General features: G+C 38.7%; 1 protein-coding gene across 5 annotated transcripts in view; it reads right to left on the reverse strand.

Moving 5' to 3' along the window:
• Window positions 1–709: 709 nt before the first annotated feature.
• Window positions 710–19,638, reverse strand: part of HDA2 (histone deacetylase 2) — a 182,503-nt gene continuing 163,574 nt past the window's right edge. For 3 of the 5 annotated variants that reach the window (XM_089817999.1, XM_089818008.1, XM_089817992.1), the window contains 3 exons: window positions 19,224–19,310; window positions 1,110–1,197; window positions 710–993 (listed from right to left, as the gene is read on the reverse strand). In XM_089817999.1, the coding sequence (XP_089674125.1) occupies window positions 908–993; window positions 1,110–1,197; window positions 19,224–19,310 (261 nt within the window). In that variant the 3' untranslated portion in view covers window positions 710–907. Of the gene's footprint in view, window positions 994–1,109; window positions 1,835–19,223; window positions 19,311–19,638 lie in introns of all 5 variants that reach the window. The other 2 variants (XR_016361841.1, XR_016361840.1) reach the window with 1 other exon arrangement.

The following is a 19,638-nucleotide window of genomic DNA, read 5'->3' on the forward strand; positions in this document are numbered from 1 at the left end:
TGATGAATCACTTTGGATAGAATGCAAGGAATATGCTTTGGAAGGAGCTTGGGAGATCTTTGAATTCTTGCGCAAGTTTAGAATGTATGTTTCCATTTCAACGTGGCTAGCCTTTTTTGGTCAAAACATAAGTTTAAAAATGCTCTTCACATTTAAGATATTATCCAATTACTCACAGGAAATGATTTATTCTCTGCTGCAACAATTTATACTGTTTTTATCCTTCAAAATTCCGACGATGATGCTCTGCATTGTGTTCTTTGATTTCATGGGCAGGGGCTTTTGCTTGTAATGAACAAACTAAAATTAACCTGCGAGATAAATGTTTCTCCAATTGACGTTGAATTTATCTCAGATCAAGGAAGATACCTTCTATTATTGTTTAACTCCTGAGTTGAGTTTAAATGACAGATCATTTCTCCACTCAAGGAGACTTTATGAATTTTGCTATTTCAAGTAATACAATTGCTAACTAGTTGTTGCCAAAAAAGGCTAGCCATGCTGAAATGGAAACATACATTCTAAACTTCTTGTGCAAGAATTCAAAGATCTCCCAAGTCATGGTCAAAGAGACTTGAACTGATATGGGCCATTTTGAAACTTGGCAAGTGGCTCCTATTGTTTTCATTGAATTTCTATTATTGGAATTTTTATCTATCAAAATTTGGAGAGAGAATATTTTTGTAGGTGTATTATGTAAGGTAGAACATTAATAAAAAAGAAAATCAATTAAAAAAAGTTTAACTGTATCTCTGTAATTTTTATGGTAAACTTACAGATCAGTGTTATACACAACTATTTATTGACAAAACAGAAAGATAGTAAATTACAATTGTATATTCACACACAGGCTTGGTTCAAGCACAACCAGAACCTAACTCTGCATATTTTGGGAACTAGAGGTATTTTAATTATTTAATTCAATTAAATGTTTATCAGAAAGATTTGTGATCGAATCTGCAATAACTCGAGCACTACTTTTCATGTAGCCACCTGAAACAAATGCAAGCCTGTTCAGTTAGCTCCCTGCTTTAAATAAAAAGCATACATAACTATAACTATTTGCATTGTACTTTTGGGACTAATATTAGGCTGAATATGAAGGGTACCTGATGTAAGCATGACAATGGGAACTTTCTTCTCCTGAGCAAATGTGAAGACCTTCTCGTCTCGCTTAATGACTCCTTCAGGATCAACCTGTTGAAAGAGTGATTTGGAGGTTGTGACATTCAAGAACCAGAGGAGTCATTAAACAAGAAGGGATCACATTTAATGCCTCCAGAATACTTCGAAGACATCCTTGAATTCTTCATTACAGTTTAATCCAAATAAATTTCTTTGTAAATGCAATTTGTATTTCACCTATTAGCAAGAGCATTTTGACTCTACTTTGAAATACACTTAAATGTTGTTGCCTGGAATTTATGATAGCTTACCATAAAATTTAAATATGTCCAGTTATATTCACTACATTACTATGCTTACATAAGAATTGCTGGCACCTATAAGTCCTTGTGTGATTGTCTCTTGTAACTAGTCCCCATTTGTATTGAGTACTGGTCATCTTTGGAGACATCTGTAAGGCATCTCCTCATAATTTACATATACAAGTCAGCCCATGAGCATACTTACGTGTTGATTTTTGGTCAAAACATAAGACATTTCAAGTTGCTTGAAATTTGTCCCAAAAGTATTCATCCCGCATTAGACACCTATTAGTTGCCCTCAGTGCTCAGTAACTTCATTGTATCTTCATTTCTTGCCTATGAAGGAAGATAAGTTGGTTGGAGTCCCCAATCAATGATGCAACCATATTGTGAATGTCAAAGTACACCTGCCACCATCATACAAAGACCGATTGAGTTTATGGATACTAAATCACTTTTGTTCATGCAGTGATTAGCCTTCTATTTTCTCGTGTGTTCAGCCACCTAGGTTGGAAAATATATGTTCATATTTAATGCTTTGTGAATAAGTGCAACCTCTACATGTACTGTAATAGCGGGCTATTTAGAACAATGTTAGTGGGCATCCTTGTTGGGCCCATAACTTTGCAACTATAGCTCAAGATGACCGAAAATTGAAACAACAAATTGTCAGAAATCTTTGAACATGTATAACATCATGATATGGTTTCTAACTGCATACTTTAACAATTTTTGAACATGTGAACTGCAGCATAAGGCCCAAAAGCTGTTCAGAGACAAAGTACTCTATGACATGGTGCCTCAAGAAATGTGTAGCTTTCTCTATGATCAGTCTTGTAGGTGGGAATGCCACGAGGTCAACAGATCTCAATTCCATAGTCTCATCACCCTAGCGATCAGTCCTGTAAAGTACAACAGGTCTAAGTTTCTTATAAGAAAAAACTTGTGATCGAATGTGAATATTTGGTAACTTTTTGTAAATACCATGCATATCTGCTTCTTCTGTCTCACAATGAGCACCAATTACATCTAAAAGAAAATCAACAGTTGAGGAATGATAGCCCATGGTTGCAGACCAGTGTTTCATAAAGGAGCAGCTTATATAAATTATGCAGAAGAGCTGTTGAAGGCTCATGTCCAGAAAAGTTAAGATACAACCAAGCATTGCAAAGACTCCATGAATAATTGAGGGCTACAGAATTTGGATTGGTCTACTGATTGCACAATTGCCTGTAGACAAATTCCTGGGGCCTTAACACTAGGGGAATGCACCCATTCCGTGGCCATCATTTTTAGTATTCATCTTTTGTTCTATTGATAAATGGAAATGGGTAACAACTGGGTTTGAAAATAAATTCAAGTTTGGATAAGCCCCAAATTCCCCTTGCTAGGAAGGTTTTGATCATTGAAGTAAAGCATGTCTACTATTTTTTAGATTCTCTTTTTTCAATTACAGGTGACCCATATGATCATGGAGATGATGCTCAAAATCTCTCTTTCGGAAAACAGGGGTAAAGTGAAAGGGATTGTACTTAAGGCATAGGATTCTGCACCTCACCAATGGATCAAGGGGATGGGGGATTTGAATCCCCTTCAATCAAGGAGCTTCCATTTAGAGAAAGTGGGTAATAAGAGTTGAGAGGGATATAATATAGCAGCCTCTAAGTGTACCATAAAATCCAAGCTGCTCTGCATATTTAAGGTATTGGACAGGACTTTAAACTCCAGCACATTGTTGTTACTGCAATGACCCTCTCTTTTGGGGCCAGCACTGCACAAAAGAGAGTGGGCTAGGAAAAAAGAAGAAGAGTTTCTCCACTGGTAACTTCTGTTGGGAATAATACATCATTCCCGTAGGTTGTTAGTGTGTCATATTATAATAATTTGTTACCTGGTTGCAGTTTATGGTCAGTATTATGAGTTAGGCAACTCATATATAGATAGGAGTTTTTCATTTGTTACCACATAATAATGGGGATATTATGGGATCCTATGGTATAGAAAATATAACTCCTATACATGTATGTAATTTGTATTGAACGGACATAGAAGAGAAGCATTATTATTTCATGAATAAAATTATCAGTTTCTTTGACTCTGCCATACTTCTTATAATTTGAAGGGCCATGGTTTGCTTGAGATATTGCAGCATGCCCTATCTAAACATTTTGCTTTCTGCGATTTCAGCTTGTTTTCTTGAAAAGGTTTGTTATTGATTGGCCATCAAGAATTCTTTAGATTGAAGGATATGAGAAATCATGATAAGCAATAATGAATCCTAAAATTGACTAATGAATACGAGCAAACTAGGATAATTTTAATCCCCAAAAATTGTCTATTTAAATTATAATACCAAGGATTGTGACCATTCACAAGTGTTGAAAATGAAAATGGTAAGGCTTTTTACAACTGTGAGAAACAACCTTTATGAACTAGTTTCTACCAAGACTGGTCTTGTTTCACAATTGAAGAAAATGTGGGGATAGAGGGGCTCCACAGAGCATAGGAAAAGTGGGTGTGCATTTAGAAAGTTTGTAAATACCATGATGGTCACTGATCCATTGAGGACTAGAGATCAAGGCAAGGTTACAGAAATTTGGCTTTATAGACTACATGTCACTAGTGTGGTAGAGATGAAAAGGTCGACCATGTCCTTTATAAAAGCTCTTCTTGTAATGAAAAAGAAATAAAATGAAGATACAAACAGTAGATACAAAACACAAAGAACACATTTATCGTGGTTCAGCAAACTTGCCTATGTCCACACTTGAGCAGGGGAATTCTTTATTAATCAAAAAAGTGCAGATACATTTGAATACACAGCAATTGCGTATAAATACAACTCCAAATGGACTGTTGAATGTCCATCACAGAAGTTGAATGGACATACAATTGGACTGAAAACAATATGGCTGTTGTGCTTCACACCCCCAACAATCTCCCACTTGAAGACCAACTACTGTTGTAACAAAGCAATTCCCCTTCTCCAATCCCTGTTATCGCATGCTGGAAATGCCGAGAGAAGCTTGACAAACCTCAAACTTCTCCCATGTAACAACCTTCGTGAGAGCATCAATTAGATTCACCTTGGTGTCAATCTTGACAACTTGATGCTTGCCTTCTTCAACCGCATGTCGAATCTAGTGATGATGCAAGTCGATATGCTTGGAATGACGCTGAGATGTATGATGTTGGTCATAAATATTGCACTGTTGCTGTCACAATAAATAGTATAATCCAATTGCTTTAGTCCCAATTCTTTGAACAAAAGTTGTAACATATCATTTCCTTTTGCCCCCTCAGAGAGAGTCATATATTCAGTCTCTGCAGATAATTGTGAAACTGTATGTTGCAATTTAGAATCCCAACTAATAACGGCCCCAGAAAATGTGAAAACAAAACTGGAAGTAGATTCTCATTTGTCTAAATCTCCACCAAGATCCGAATCTATGAATCCCTGCAATTGTCTTATCTTGCCCAAATTATAAAGCAAAATCAGAAGTACCTTTAAGGTATCTTAGGATCCATTTAACAGCCTTTGAATGAGGTTTACTAGTATTACTCATAAATCTGCTTACTACTCCCACTACATGAGCAACATCCGGAGGAGTAGAAATCATAGCATACATGATACTCCCAATTGTAAAGGTATAAGCAATGTCTTTCATAAAGTCTTGACCCTCTTGTCTTTTAGGAGACAAATCAGAAGACAAACGAAAAATGAGAAACTAGAGGAACACAAACCGGCTTAGCTTTTAACATACCAAATCTATCCAATACCTTTTCAATGTATTGCTTTTGAGATAAACAGACTCTCTTCTTGTGTCTATCCCTTAAAATGGTCATCCCAAGCATAGTTCCGAAAATTGCCATAAAATTGCCAAAATCGCGTAAATCGCGAGAAGATTCATGGTTGCCGAGTTTTTGTGAATCTTCAATCGCTGACAGCAATTTCTTGGCATGAATCGCTTGAATCGCTGATTTAGGCGATTCATGTCAAAAATCACATGAATCGCCCACGTGAATTGCCCGCAGCAGCTAGAAAGTTGTATTGAAAATTTAAAAAAAAACACATGTTTTATTTCATTTCTTTTTTGCCTTTCCTCTTTCTTATAACCCTAAAGGGCCTTCTAATTGTTAAGCATGAGTAGAAGAGAGGAAAAGTGAGAGAGAAGAAGAGAAAAAAAAAAACCATAAGTTTCCAACCGGCAAGAAGGAAGAGCACCAAAAAGATTAGAAATCCATCTGGGGAGGCCATAAATTGCATGGGGAGCATTAAAGAGTCAATATCAACACTCCTCAACTCATTTGCAAGAGGTAAGTGCTGTTTTTTTTTTGCATGTTAGTGTATTATGCATTTTTTGTTAAATTTTTTTAGTTTTCATTTGCAAATCTTGAATGTTTTTTATTTTACTAAATTGCAAAAAAAGGTTTGTTGTTTTGTAGCTTTGTTAGCCTACTGGATGGTTCCGGCGGTATTTTGTATTCTGTAGCCGACAGTCCGGCGGTGTTTCTGTACTCTGTAGCCGATGGTCCGGCGGTGTTTCTGTATTCTGTAGCCAACGGTCCGGCGGTGTTTCTGTATTCTGTAGCCGACAATCCGACGGTGTTTCTGTATTCTGTAGCCGACGTCGTCGGTAAATAGTTTGTAGCGGATAGAATAATTGTGGCCGACGGACTCCTTCGAGAAGGTTCAGCAGTAGTATTTATATCCCATCTGGGATCATTGTAAAGCATCATTCGCTTGCTATTGCGAATATTACTCTGCTATTCATGATCATTGTCTGTATGCGTTGATTTCTTTACCTGTACGGTAAACATTTGGCGCCGTTGCCTTATGAATCTGGAAGGTGGGAGGAATGAAGATTAATGCCAAATCAGCTTATCAAGGATCGGAATAAGGCGAAGGGAAAAGATGGAATCCGTATTGCGCAAGAGAATTTACTTCTGGCACAGCAAGCTGAACGCCGACGGAGATTCCAGAAGATTGCCGATAGAAACCGAAGTGCGGAGGAATTGTTGGAGGAGACTCGGCAGCAGGTGGAATTGGTGGAAGAAGCATGGGAGGAGTTCTTGAATTTGTGTTCGCCGAGGGAAGAAAATTCAGACGGAAGAGCATCAACTCGCACGGCTTGCAGTGCCGACGAAGCACGAGCGTGGAGTGACCTCTTCGTCTAGGATAGACTTCCGTGGGAAACAATTTTGAAGGATCCTTCGTCTTCACCAAGGTTCCCAGCTGTCGATACCTCCAGTGTGGGAGTTCAGACTGCCGGTGTGGGAGTGCCGACCGCCGGTGTGGGAGTGTCGACCAGTGTAGGAGTGCAGACCTCCAGTGTTATGGCAGGACCCAAAGAGAAGCTGCCGAAATTTGAAGGCGATGGTACAGTCGACCCCATCAGACATTGTAAGACATGCGAAACGATCTGGCGAGCAAATGGAATCACAGATGCCGACAAATGGGTCAGGCAATTTCCGGCAACCCTATGAGGTGTCGCGATTGATTGGTTTTCGGATATGGATCCGCAGAAGCTGGATACATGGTATAAGATTAAGGAGTTCTTGGCGGAGTTTAAACTCTTGCGGGATGATAATGAAATCGTAGCGAAAATTTTCAATACCAAGCAGGGGAAGCACGAAACTGTCCGCGTCTATGCCGGAAGATTAAAAGACTTAATAAACAAAATTGAAAGCAAGCCGGCAGACAGATTGCAGAAAAGGTGGTTTGTGGACGGCCTATGCTCACAGTTGCGGAGGAAAATGAAAATTGTACCACCGTCGTCATATGTGGATGCTTATAATAGAGCACTGGACCTTGAAAGTGAATAGAAGACAAAGAAGAAGAAAACTAGCTCCTCTGATTTTGATGACGACGAGCCTGCCGGAGATGATAACAGTGACGATGAGGGTAGTAGCAAAAAGGTTTGTGCCTTACAGAAGGATATGGTTCGAACGATGAAGGAGTTTAAAAACATGCAGGAGGAGCCAAAAGGTAGTGAACTGTGGTGCACGGAATGTAAGACCGACGGTCATACTAAGGGATCGTGTCCAAAGAACCAATTCTGTGACATCTGTCAGATCATGGGCCATTCGACAAAGGACTGTCCCTTTAACATGAAGACAAGAGGATCTCCGCAGGTGCTTCTTACACAGCAGGCTTCCCCGTCGGGTAGTAACGGAAATGCAAACATTGATGGTGCCACATTCAGAGGGTATAGGAATAATAGCAAAGGGCAAAATAACAACAATGCAAACAATAACAATAATAATGGAAGCCGAAGTCGAACCTAGTATGATGCAAACGGACGGCCGATCGTTCAATGCCGAGCATGTAATTTGTGGGGTCATTTTGCGCGGGATTGTACAGAGGCAAACACACTGAAATTATTATGCAGATGGTGCGGACCCGGCGATCACGAAGATTCCAAGTGTCCAAAGGCTGGAGTAAACTTGATCACTGTTGGCACGGAGGTAGAGGAAGTTCTGGCAATTACACGGAGGCAAGCCGAGGAAAAGAGAAAAGTGGGGGAAGCGCAGGCGGACATTGCAAAGGCATCGTCAGCAGGGACATCTCAGTTGAAGGACATCATCGGCACCTTGGCAAGGAACTTCGTAGAACAAAACATTGTACGACAGATCTTACAAACGGAGATACTAGTCAAGATAAGTGACCTCCTTCTCACAATGCCCCAGTTACGGACGGCCATTTTGAATCATACACCGTTTTCGAAAGCACCGGAGGACATAGGAAGGAATAGTAGGGAAGTGATGACAACAGACCCAATGCTGCTGGCACTCACCTCCAAACGGCATCCGGCGGTCGTCGAGATGGGGATTTTGGGAAATGTTTTGACAGAGACAATTGTTGACGGAGGGTCCGGCGTGAATATCTTACCGGAGGATACCTGGAAGAAGTTGGGAAAGCCGACGCTGTGGCCACCTACATTCTAGTTGCTCACGGCGGACCAGCACGGGATCAAACCGTTGGGAACCTTAAGGGCACAAACGGTAACTATTGGTACGCAACCATTTTTATTAGATTTTGTGGTTATTCCATTGAAAAGAAAAGGATATGATGCTATTCTAGGACGAGATTGGTTGGTGCAAGCAAAAGTAAAGCATGATTGGAAACGAAATACCATATCAATGAAGGGCAGAGACAAAAGATTCACAATTGACCTACACACACAAATGGTAGGCGAGGAGGCAGCATCGTCAGATTCAGAAAGCGACGACGAAAGTGATGATGAAGGAAAGAAGAGAATGGAACCGGACGAAGAAGGAATATTGAGACTAGACAGAAGATCGAATGACGACCTAGACTCAATGAATGGCCTTTACCATTGGCAGATAAAAGACTACGAACTGTTTCCGAGTTGCACTACATTAACGGTCGACAAACGTGACAAAACAAAGGAAAATGAATGTCCGGAGGAATGCTGGGAAGCGGAAGAAGGAAAAGTTGCCATGGCTGAAGCTGAGGGGAAGAACATACAGTCTGAACACAGAAAAACGAAAGATCCCACAGTCTGGTACATGGTGAATGGACCGCGCGGAAAGAAAAGGTTACAACATAGCATAAAATTAGTGGAAGGGCACCGACAGCAAGGAAATAATCCAGTTGCACGACGATCGCAGGCACAATGGGCGACGGAGGTGGCACAGAACAAACGTAAGGCGTACGACGGTCAGAATGAAATCAAACTGGAAAAGTTTAAGGGTAGATGGGTTGGATCATATCAAATTCGGAAGGTCAGCGACAATGGAGCAATCAGATTATTAACTTTGGATGGGCAGAAGGTACCTCCGGCAGTCAACGGATCCAAATTCAAAATATATGGTGCCAAGAAGACTCCGTCACTGTAACAGGATGGCCAGCTGACTCCGTCGTCATGGCAGAATGGCGACGGTCTGAGGCAAATTTGAGGTGCTTTGTATTTTTTTTTGAAAAAAAAAAAATTGAAAAAAAAATTGAAAAAAATAAAAAAAAAAATTTGAAAAAATAAAAAAAACAAAAGAAAAAAAAAATTTGGGGGCCCCGCGGACTGAAAAGCCCTGTGGGCAATAGCTTGTCCGTGGGAGAAAGGCCCGCGGATTGAAAAGCCCTGCGGGCATCAACCTGTCCGCGGGCGAAGTCAAAGACCCTGCGGACAGCAGCCTGTCCGCGAGAGTGAAGAGGAATGTCCCCGCGGACAGTCTGTCCGTGGGTTGTTAAAAGCCCCGCAGGCAGCTGTCCGCGGGCATAAAACAGTCTTTTGCCAAGGAAAGCCCCGCGGGCTTAAAACATTTTTGCCAGACATCTCCGCGGGAATAAAACCTCTAATTCCTCCGCAGGAAGGCCACGGGTAAAAGACATTTTCCGCCTGGCTCCAATTCCCGCCTCCAGCCGGTCGTGCCAGACTTCTACGCGGGGAAGCAGAGCCAAATAAAAGAAGCGTGCTTTTTCTGCCATTCGCTGCCAGGAAATAGAATCGTGCAAAGACTTTAAGCATTTCTTCACTACTAACAGCGAGATTCAAGAAAGGGGCTTCAAATTTCGATTTTTGATTGTTTCATACGGCTTGCCGCCTGATCATGGCCGAGTTTCTGACATGGGTGAGTTCCAAATGGCGACGGTTTGGCAACTGTTGAAGAGTTGCAATCTGTCTCGAGTTGTACAGATGCCCTGTAACATGAATTGAATTTAGTTTGATGGCTAAAAAAAAAAAAAAAGACGACAGATTCAAGTTGTTCGGAATGAGCAACAGATGATGCCAAAGGGAAGGGGAAGCATCAATGGTTGTCAGAAAGAGTGCAGAATCGGCAGAAAATGACAAAAATGGTGGGTTCCGTGCATTTCTGTGTGGGTTGCGAAGTGCTAATCAGGGCGCTGCCCCAGGACCCCGCGGGGGCGCTGCCCCTCGACCTCGCCGGGGGCGTTGCCCCCTGGACCCCCAGTCGTTGCGGATATCAGTTGTGGGAGTCTGACCAGTTGAGAAGAGTTGAAGTTGCTGCAGGCATGGACTTTCTGTGTACCAGAGGCAGTGGGAGCAGGTGTTGGCTGTGAGGTTGTCTTGGTGGATGCGTAGAGAGCTCGGGAGGGGCTGATCATCTAGTTGGAGGCAGTGCAGCGACACTTGGCTCAGGGTACCGAGGAATTGAAAACAGAGAAAGCAGCACAGGTGGCTATCAAGATCAGCTTGAGGAGACAGTATTGTGTTAGCAGAGGCTACAGATGTAACGGGATGAATGTGGAAGTGATGTGACAGAAGCAGGATTTTCTTGTTGTAGTCACTTTGATGATATATTTTGTTTGTTAATTTGTCTCAGATATGTTGTAATTGTCGTCCATAGACGACTTTTCTTTTTAGGGGGGATGGTGTTAGCCGATTGGATGGTTCCGGCGGTATTTTGTACTCTGTAGCCGACGGTCCGGCGGTGTTTCTATATTCTGTAGCCGACGGTCTGGCGGTGTTTCTGTATTCTATAGCTAACATCGTCAGTAAATAGTTTGTAGCGAATAGAATAATTGTGGCCGACGGACTCCTTCGGGAAGGTTCGGCGGTAGTATTTATATCCCGTCTGGGGTCATTGTAAAGCATCATTCCCTTGCTATTGCGAATATTATTCTGCTATTCATGATCATTGTTTGTATGCGTTGATTTCTTTACCTGTACGGTAAACAAGTTTTTGTTTATTAGTTTCAAACTTTGATATTTTACATGATTTTTTTTTTATTGCAGCAGCCCTTTGGTTTCATTTTCCACAACGGGTAAAAAAGATGAATGTTGGAAATATAACAAAGAGTTTCCTGGAAGAAACAAATTTTAAACAAAATGTATATTTTGTAAAGAAAAAATAAATGATGGAGGTATTTATAGATTGAAATACCACATTGCTGCTATACCTGGACATGATGTTACAATTTGCACTCAACAAACTGCTGAGACAAAATGCACTTGTTTAGTGGCATTAGAAAAAACTGAACAAGACAAATTGAATAAAAAAATGCAACTTGAAGGGTTAAGGGGTATTGGCTCCCATGTTCTCGCATCCGTAGCCGCATCTACAAGATGATGAGGAGGAGGATGATGAGGCTTGAGCTAGAGCCTTGTTTTTATATTTTGTTTACAGATATTGATATTGATAGTGAATCACTGATAGACATACATTTCAAACTTCCATGGATCTTCATCTTAGATTCTTACATACATTTATGATTTGATGTCTTATGGATCTTCATCTTACATACATTCTATGATTTGAATCATCATGATCATTTGATTTCTATTTACTTCAGCTAGCCTACAACTTAAATTTTAGTACATAACATAATTACGCATGTGATGGATTTTATGTTCCAAACTTCCATGTTTATGTATGTTAAGTTTTAACTTCTATTTGATGATGTTATAGTGTGTTTAAGTTATATTCAATAAAGGGTGTATGAAATAAGTTTTAAATTGTTGAAATCTCTAAATTTAAAGGGTTTTTTTAAATTTGCTGATTCATGGGCGATTCATTGCCGATTCACGATTCGATTCGGCCTTGCCGATTCCGATACAATTCCGATTCTCGTTACTTTGATCCTGAGTATTCACTTGGCTGCCCCCAAATCGTTCATGGAAAATCTTGTAGCGAATTGTTTTTTTAGCTCACAAACAATCCTCATGCTAGTGCCAGTTACTAGCATATCATCCACATAAAGTATGATAAATTCACCATTAGGCAACCATTTAAAATAGACACATGGATCAATTTTGGAGCTTACAAGCTTATGCTCAATCATAAACTGATCAAACTTGAGATACCGTTGCCTTGAAGCTTGCTTAAGCCCATACAAACTCTGCTTCAATCTGCAACAAAGGTGCTCCTGGCCCTTTTTGACAAATTCCTTAGGCTGCATCATGTATAGTTCTTCACTTACATCTCCACACAAAAAAGTCATCTTCACATCCAACTATTTGAGCTCGAGATCCCAAGCTACAACTAAACCCAAGACAACTCTAGTAGTGGTCATCTTCACTACTAGAGACAAAATCTCATTGAAATCTATACCTTTCTACTGACCATAGCCTTTGACTACCAGCCTGGCTCGATAATCAGTCTGACCTCCATCTTCCTCTTTCAATTTGTAGACCCATTTGTTTTTCGAAGCTTCCTATTAGGCAGTAAAGGTACCAAATCCTAGGTCTAATTCGTTAATAACAAATCCATTTCCTCTGGCATAGCATACTGTCATTTCTAAAAGGCTCTACAAGAAGCCTTGTAATTTGCAGGCTCAGTTTGACCAGACACTAGTGATGAGGGCTCTTCCCCTTCAACAAACAATAACTCGTAATCAAAGAATTCAGAAGGAATTTATTTTTATCGTGTAGACCTTCTCAAACCAAGAACATTCTCCTTCTGCTGTTAATTATCAAAACTGTTGTATATCCCTCTTGATTTATCAATCTTTAAATTTTTGTTAATCCCATCCATTTGTTTGCAGTCCTCTGTCCCTTTTATACTTAGAGTTTTCAAGATTGTGTGACAAATCCAAATCGTTCGCTTGTTGAGTCTCACCATGACTTTCAATTTGGATGCAAGGTTTATATGCATCATGGCTACCTACAATAACTAAGAGGAGATCCAAATTCCACACTTTGCAAGGGATATCGATGTATTATGATCAGTAAGGATCCCACTATAGCTATGAGCCACGGCCTCCTGTCGTGTTGGCATACCATCTAGCGTAGATCTTTGAACTGTCATGGCTGATGATACGAATTGCCACATCTCGGGCTGTTGGGACCGTGTTTAGGAGGCATAGTAATATTGGGCACAACTAAGTGTCTTTCTACCTACCTGGGATGCAGAGTACTGTGATTAATTGGGCTGCCTTTGTCATGACTGGAGCATTGGGTTGCATATTAAAAGAAATTGGAATTAACATCGATCATTTAAAGATTGATGAAGCACTAGGCACTTTTATCATGACCATCCCCTTTGTGAGTGGCCAAATAGGTGTATTGAGAATGGACGAATATGGATGCATTGCCCCTATCTACATAAGGCGTTATCCCTTGCTCTGGATTGTTCTCTTCAATTTGAATGATGTTAGTAAGACCTCTTTCCAACAGATTATCATCTAACTATGATGTCTGTCCATCATACAGGTCATGTAACATGTTTCGTATTGGCCATGTGATAGTATTATTAGTGATGCCATGGGGCTGTTTGGTTTGTTCATTGTGACTATTTTGAGCACTCGAAAAAACAAAATTTGAAGTTATTGGTGATATAAGTGGAGGAGCCAAAACAAAGGTGGGTGAATATAAATTTGCAAAGAGTATGTAATGTCCCCAATTTTAGCAGGTTCCTGCAGTTGGCCAGGTTAGTTCACCATTGCGACCCTCGTGAGCTGACAGTAGGATTTGAGGGTCTCAGTTGTGTGGTTATAGGCTTTCCAACAACCTATGGTGTGTTTTGGCTCCGTTTGAGGGACTTACTATTTATAGTAAGTCATCTGTTGGTTCCGATGAGCTCAGTTGAGTTAGAGGAGTTGGATGATGCTCTCAGTTTTTATTTTGGGCTTTTAGTTTGAGCTCCAAGAATCTTGGAGGGAGCGTTTATTTATAGTCACCCATCAGGTTCATTCATCATCAAGATCATTTTGGTGTTGTCAAATTTCGATTCTGATGCTTCTTCAGCTGTTTTCGCAAGATGGGTAAATTATTATTATTATTCATCTAAATACGCTGAGGTTGTTATTTTTGTTAGTCACCTTAGTATCATAGCTCGTTGGAACTAGGACGAAAAGTTTTAAATTGTGGGAACAAGAAACAATGGCCTTATTTGTCAAAATATTAAGTTATGGTGGAAAAGGTCATTTTTGGAGCCAAAAGCAATTAATAAATTAGATTATAATGACACTTTATTATATTTTAATGTTGTGTGTGGGAAGCTTCTTAAGTGAAGTTCATTTGGGAAACTTTGTGCCATTTGGAGATTATAAATATGAGTTCACTTGATGAGTAAAGCATCCGGTTGAGTATTTATTTTTCTCTTGTTGTCTTTGTGACACTTTTGAAGTTCAAAAATTTTGTGCCCTTGCTGAAGTATAAGGGTTTGGGATCTACATTTGAAGTATTGTAGATTCAATTTTGAGATTGCTTGGCAAATTGTATTGAGGTATACGAATTGTCATTTCTCCTACTATATTAATTGTTGCTAAGGAGAAGTTTAATTTTTCTTGCTGCTAGAGGTTGTTCTAGAATTTGTGAAGGGATCCACTAGAATTGTTATATCAAATTGTGTGCTGGTTAATTTGCAGTTGGTTGAGCGCCAATTTATATCTGTTGTTGGGTGTTATTTTCTATTTGCACTTTGGGAGCACCATTTTCCAAATCTGTAGTTGCATTGGTTGGTTGAAGAATTAATTTGCTGCAATTGGTCTTCATTTTAGAGGGTATCAAGGCACGTCTTACCTGTAAGTTCATGGAATGTAACTTCGAATTTTTCTAGGTATTGTTAATTTAGATAATAGGAGATATTTTATCAACTGGGTTGTTGGTATTTTGTGATAATACTCAATATCTAAGTTGATATTGAAATCTGGAATTTTTCAACTGTATATTCCCTATGTAATATCCAAATATTTGAGTTGAAATTATTATTGCAATATCTTCTATTTTGCTGCTATATTGTTGTATCAAAAATTGCAAAATTTCAAGAACAAAAAAGAAATCAATTCTTCAGCACAAATTGTTTGAGAGCCAACAAAGTTTATTTTAGTGGTATTAGAGCTTGCTTGCAAAGTGTTTGACGAAATGTCAAACAACTAAATTATAAAAGAAAGTTATAACCAATTGGGGTTATTACAGAGTACTGACTGTAAATTAGTATTAGAGGACTGTAGACAAGAATTGTTTTGTAGTTCTAAGGGAGCTATATATTCGATGATTGATTGTTCCTCTTTATGGAATGCTGGAGAAAACTTCTCATTGAATTTTGAATCACCTTCTTTCCCACTAGATCCCAAACTCTAAATCAAAATTGATCCTCAACATAACCATTAAATATGCCCTCCTGTGATTTAAAATCCAACTTTGTCCTCTTTTCCTTTGGGACATGAACAAAAGCTTCACATCCAAATGTCTGAATGTGAGAATATGAAATTCTTTTCCCCAACCATTCTTCCTCCAGAATACCAAAATCCAACCATGATGGACTTTGATTGATGAGATATACCACTAATACATGCCTTAGCCCAAAATTCTTTGCCCCATCCAGCATTAGAGCGCATACATTGTGCTCTCTCAAGTATGGTTTTGTTCAGCCTTTCAGCTGCTCATTTTGCTTGTGGAGCAAATGGAACCACTTCAACTTAATGAATAACTTTATCCACACAAAAGCTATCAAATTTCAAGGAGCAAATTTCTCCTCCATTATCAGTTTTTAAGGCACTAAATCTTGTGCCCAATCTAAGTTTCAACAAGGGCCTTAAATGTTTTGAACTTAAAGAAAACATCTGATTTCTTAGGACGCATATAAATCCACACTTTTCTTGTACAATCATCTAGAAAGTAACAAAGTAAATAGCTCCTCTAATAGAGGTTACCTCAATGTGTCCAAAGACATCCAAATGAACTAGCTCCAAAGGTGTGCCCTTCTTTTCATTACCAGTCTTCAAGAAGCTGACCTGCTTTTGCTTGCCATAGAGACAATGGTCACAAAACTCTAAATCAATAGATTTTAGACCTGGCAATTGTTCCCTTTTGAGTATAACGTCAAAAGCCTTCTTGCTCATGTGATTGAGCCTTTGATGCCAAAGCTCCAAAGTGTTCTCTGTGATTGTCATAGCAGCTCCCAATTCAACATTATTTTCTAAAATATATAGACTACCAATTCTATCTCCATTTGCAGCTACATCAATCCCCTGGTTACTTTCAAAGTATCGGGATTCAAGAAGGTATGGCAGCCTTGAGTATGGAGTTGAGAAACGGAAATCAAACATCTCTTTAATTTAGGAACATAATGTACATCCTTAAGTAACCATGTACTGCCTCCTTTTAGTCATAATAAAACATCATCTTTTCCAATGATTTCGCAAGATTTGTTGTCTTCCTAAGAGACACTTCCAAATTGACCTACTTGTTAATTTGAAAAGGCTTCCGTGCAAGAAGAGGCATGAAAGGAAGCACCAGAATCAAGCACCGATGAATCTGAAGTAGTGTCGCTTGTTGTCAAGATAAAGATACCATCACAGGTTGTACTGGCTTCACTGTCCAGCACTCTTTCTTGTGCTTTATTATAGTTTCTACAATCCTTTTTGATATGACTGGATTTACCACACTCCCAGCAATCACTATTTCTCCCTCTTGACTTCGATCTCCTTGCTGATTTGGATCCTTTATGATGATTACTTTTATGTCTTCTTCCTCTATTCTGGTGCTTACAACCGTTAAGGATTCACCGGATGAGTACCCTTGTTTCCTTTTTCTTTTGTCCTTGCTGAGAAGAGTAGCCACTACATCATCAAAATCCAGCTTATTCTTACTAGATACCGAAGTTCTCACTGTCACAACTCCATCCCAGCTGTTCCGTAATGAACACATGAAGAGAATAGTCTTGTACTCATCTTGTGTCATGCCAACTGAATTTGCTTGGCTTACTGGAGTATTTAACTCGTTAATGTAGTTTAACATAATGCTTCTTTCCTTCATCTTGAGTTTGTAAAGCTTCTTCATGATGAAGACTTTATTTGCAGCTGAAGTCATCTCATACATGCCTTTGAGTTTGTCTCAAATCACTTTGGTTGAGGTTTCATTTACGATATTGAAGAGAACATTGTCAGAAAACAAGAGAAATATAGTTGCCACCGCTTTCTTATCAATAGTCTCCCAATCTTCATTGCTCATTGTAGCTGGTTTCTTTTTTTTCCCTCAAGTGTGAGAGAAAGATCTTGTTTTATCAACAAGGATCCCATCTGCACTTTCCACAAACTGAAATTCTGTCCCAAGAATTTTTGCACTTTCATTTTTTCCATGATTCCAAAATTTCAACCACTGAACTCTAGACCAGAAATTTACCTTTCTCTGATACCAATTGTAAATGAAAAAAACAAAAACAAAATGAAGATACAAAACACAGAAACACAAATATTTATCATCGCTCAGTAAACTTGCCTATGACCACATTTGAGCAGGGAAATTCCTTTTTAATCACAGAAGTACAATATATGTTTGAATACACAGCAGTTGCATATAAATATAACTCCAAATGGACTGTTGAATGTCCATCACTGCAGTTGAATGGACATATACAATTCGAGGGAAAAGAAAATGGCTGTTGGGCTTGACACCCCCAACACTTCTGTCAGGCTCCCTTGGCATTGTTTCAAGTTGAATCTAATAATTATTTTATTTTCAACTCTTCTACAAAACCAAGCATTAACCCAGAGGCCCATCTATGCATAGCACATACCTTTATGGTTTTGGTGTTAGATAACTCCAGGTACCTCCTAGGTTCCATTGTGTATCGAGCCATAATGCAATATGATAAAAAAAACATTCATGTGATACAACAATCAAAATAAAAATTAATTTAAAAAAAAAGCAACTACTGCTGCTACACTTTCTGCATCTTGGTCTAACAAACTAATTGCTAGTTTGCATTCTCTCGGTGAAAAGAAATATAATGATCTATTACATAGTTCTTAAGTTTGACAATGACTAGCAAATTATCAATTTACCTTATTTTGACAATAACTACTGTCAATTCTTTTTGTTAATTTCATGCATATTTTGTCTATTTTTCAGTATTTTTATTATAAAAATATTGCAGACAAACTTAAGTTGTGTCATACTCGATCCAAAAAAGAAGCAAACCATTCCAATACCCAAGTCTGTACCAATAACTTAGCTGTTCTTTCTTGTAGGCTTGTAGGGGTCCTTGTTAATGCTTTAATAATCGAAGATACAGCTGCAAACTGTTATGGCATACAATCTGGTCGAGTACTATCAAGTTCCTGTTGAAATTTGGGCACAAAGCTAAACTTCTCAAATTAGGGGAGTTGATGCATTGAGGAAAGAAAATGTGATTCTAGGGAAGGTAAAATTTATTTGCTTCTTTTTTCACTCAAGCAAAGGTGCATATGTTGGCTTTTAGTTTTCTACCTTTGCTAGGAGGGGACTTCTCTTTCATCATATTCATTATTTTTTAACCTTGTGAGGAAGGGACTTCTCTTCCATCATATGCATTGGATCAACATAATTCTTTGAACCCTGAAGTTATTTAAGATGCACTTTTCTAAAGAAAAAAGGAAAACAAAGAAACACTGATCATGCTATCTAATACTACTTATCAGCAATGAGAGCAAAAAGTTTGTGAATAAATCATGAAAGAAATTTTTGAAATAACTGTAATTACAACCCAAAGTGCAGGTTTTACTACTAATGTTGCCAAAAATGAGGTTGAATACCACAAAGATCATCTAGTCGAGGTTGAAAGCATTTCCTTAGCCACATGAAGAGCATTGAAAATAATAACCGCATACCTTTGTAAGGTACTAAATTTCAAGAAGAAACAGTGATTGCAAAACTAAACGGTTTAAGTTTTAACTCACAAAATTTATTAAAAAGACATTTTTATATGTGCAGTAGTGCGAAAACAATTGAAAAAAACAATGTTGGAACATACACAGAAAATAAAATAAATTATTCTACATATGTTTAAGAACACAAAGGGCAATTGTGAAGGTGAAGAATTACACTAGAGGAAATTCAAAAGAATCTCTTACATAAATAAATTTCATGTTAATTTAGAAAGCTAACATACCTTTAATCTGCCTAAGGGATCACCAGTGAGAATGTCAGTTCCTGCATTATAAACAACCAACTCTGGGTCGAATGCATTCCTAGCAACCTGTGTTTTCTCTCAAGTTAGAGACAAGATGAATCTTATAGTGGATTAAAATAAAAATAGATACTCTTGTATTAAAGTCACATAAACTAATCATTATATCTTCATGTATAGTTATCATACTGTGTCATACCAAACAAGCCATCCATCAACATTACAATGCTACTACATTAAATTCAAAAGTAGCCATTACAATGAAAAGGTCCTCTCAATTCGTGTTTCAATGAAGAGTATACCAAAGGGGCAAGGAACATCCCGCCTTATTATTTAATGTTTTCCAGCAGCCATGAAATGGTTGTCCTTCAAATTTAGTTTTCTTTTAATTGGAAAG

This window comes from Cupressus sempervirens, chromosome 1 (assembly GCF_028749045.1).
Source record: "Cupressus sempervirens isolate cs-2001-9-10 chromosome 1, ASM2874904v1, whole genome shotgun sequence".
Lineage (NCBI taxonomy): Eukaryota > Viridiplantae > Streptophyta > Pinopsida > Cupressales > Cupressaceae > Cupressus > Cupressus sempervirens.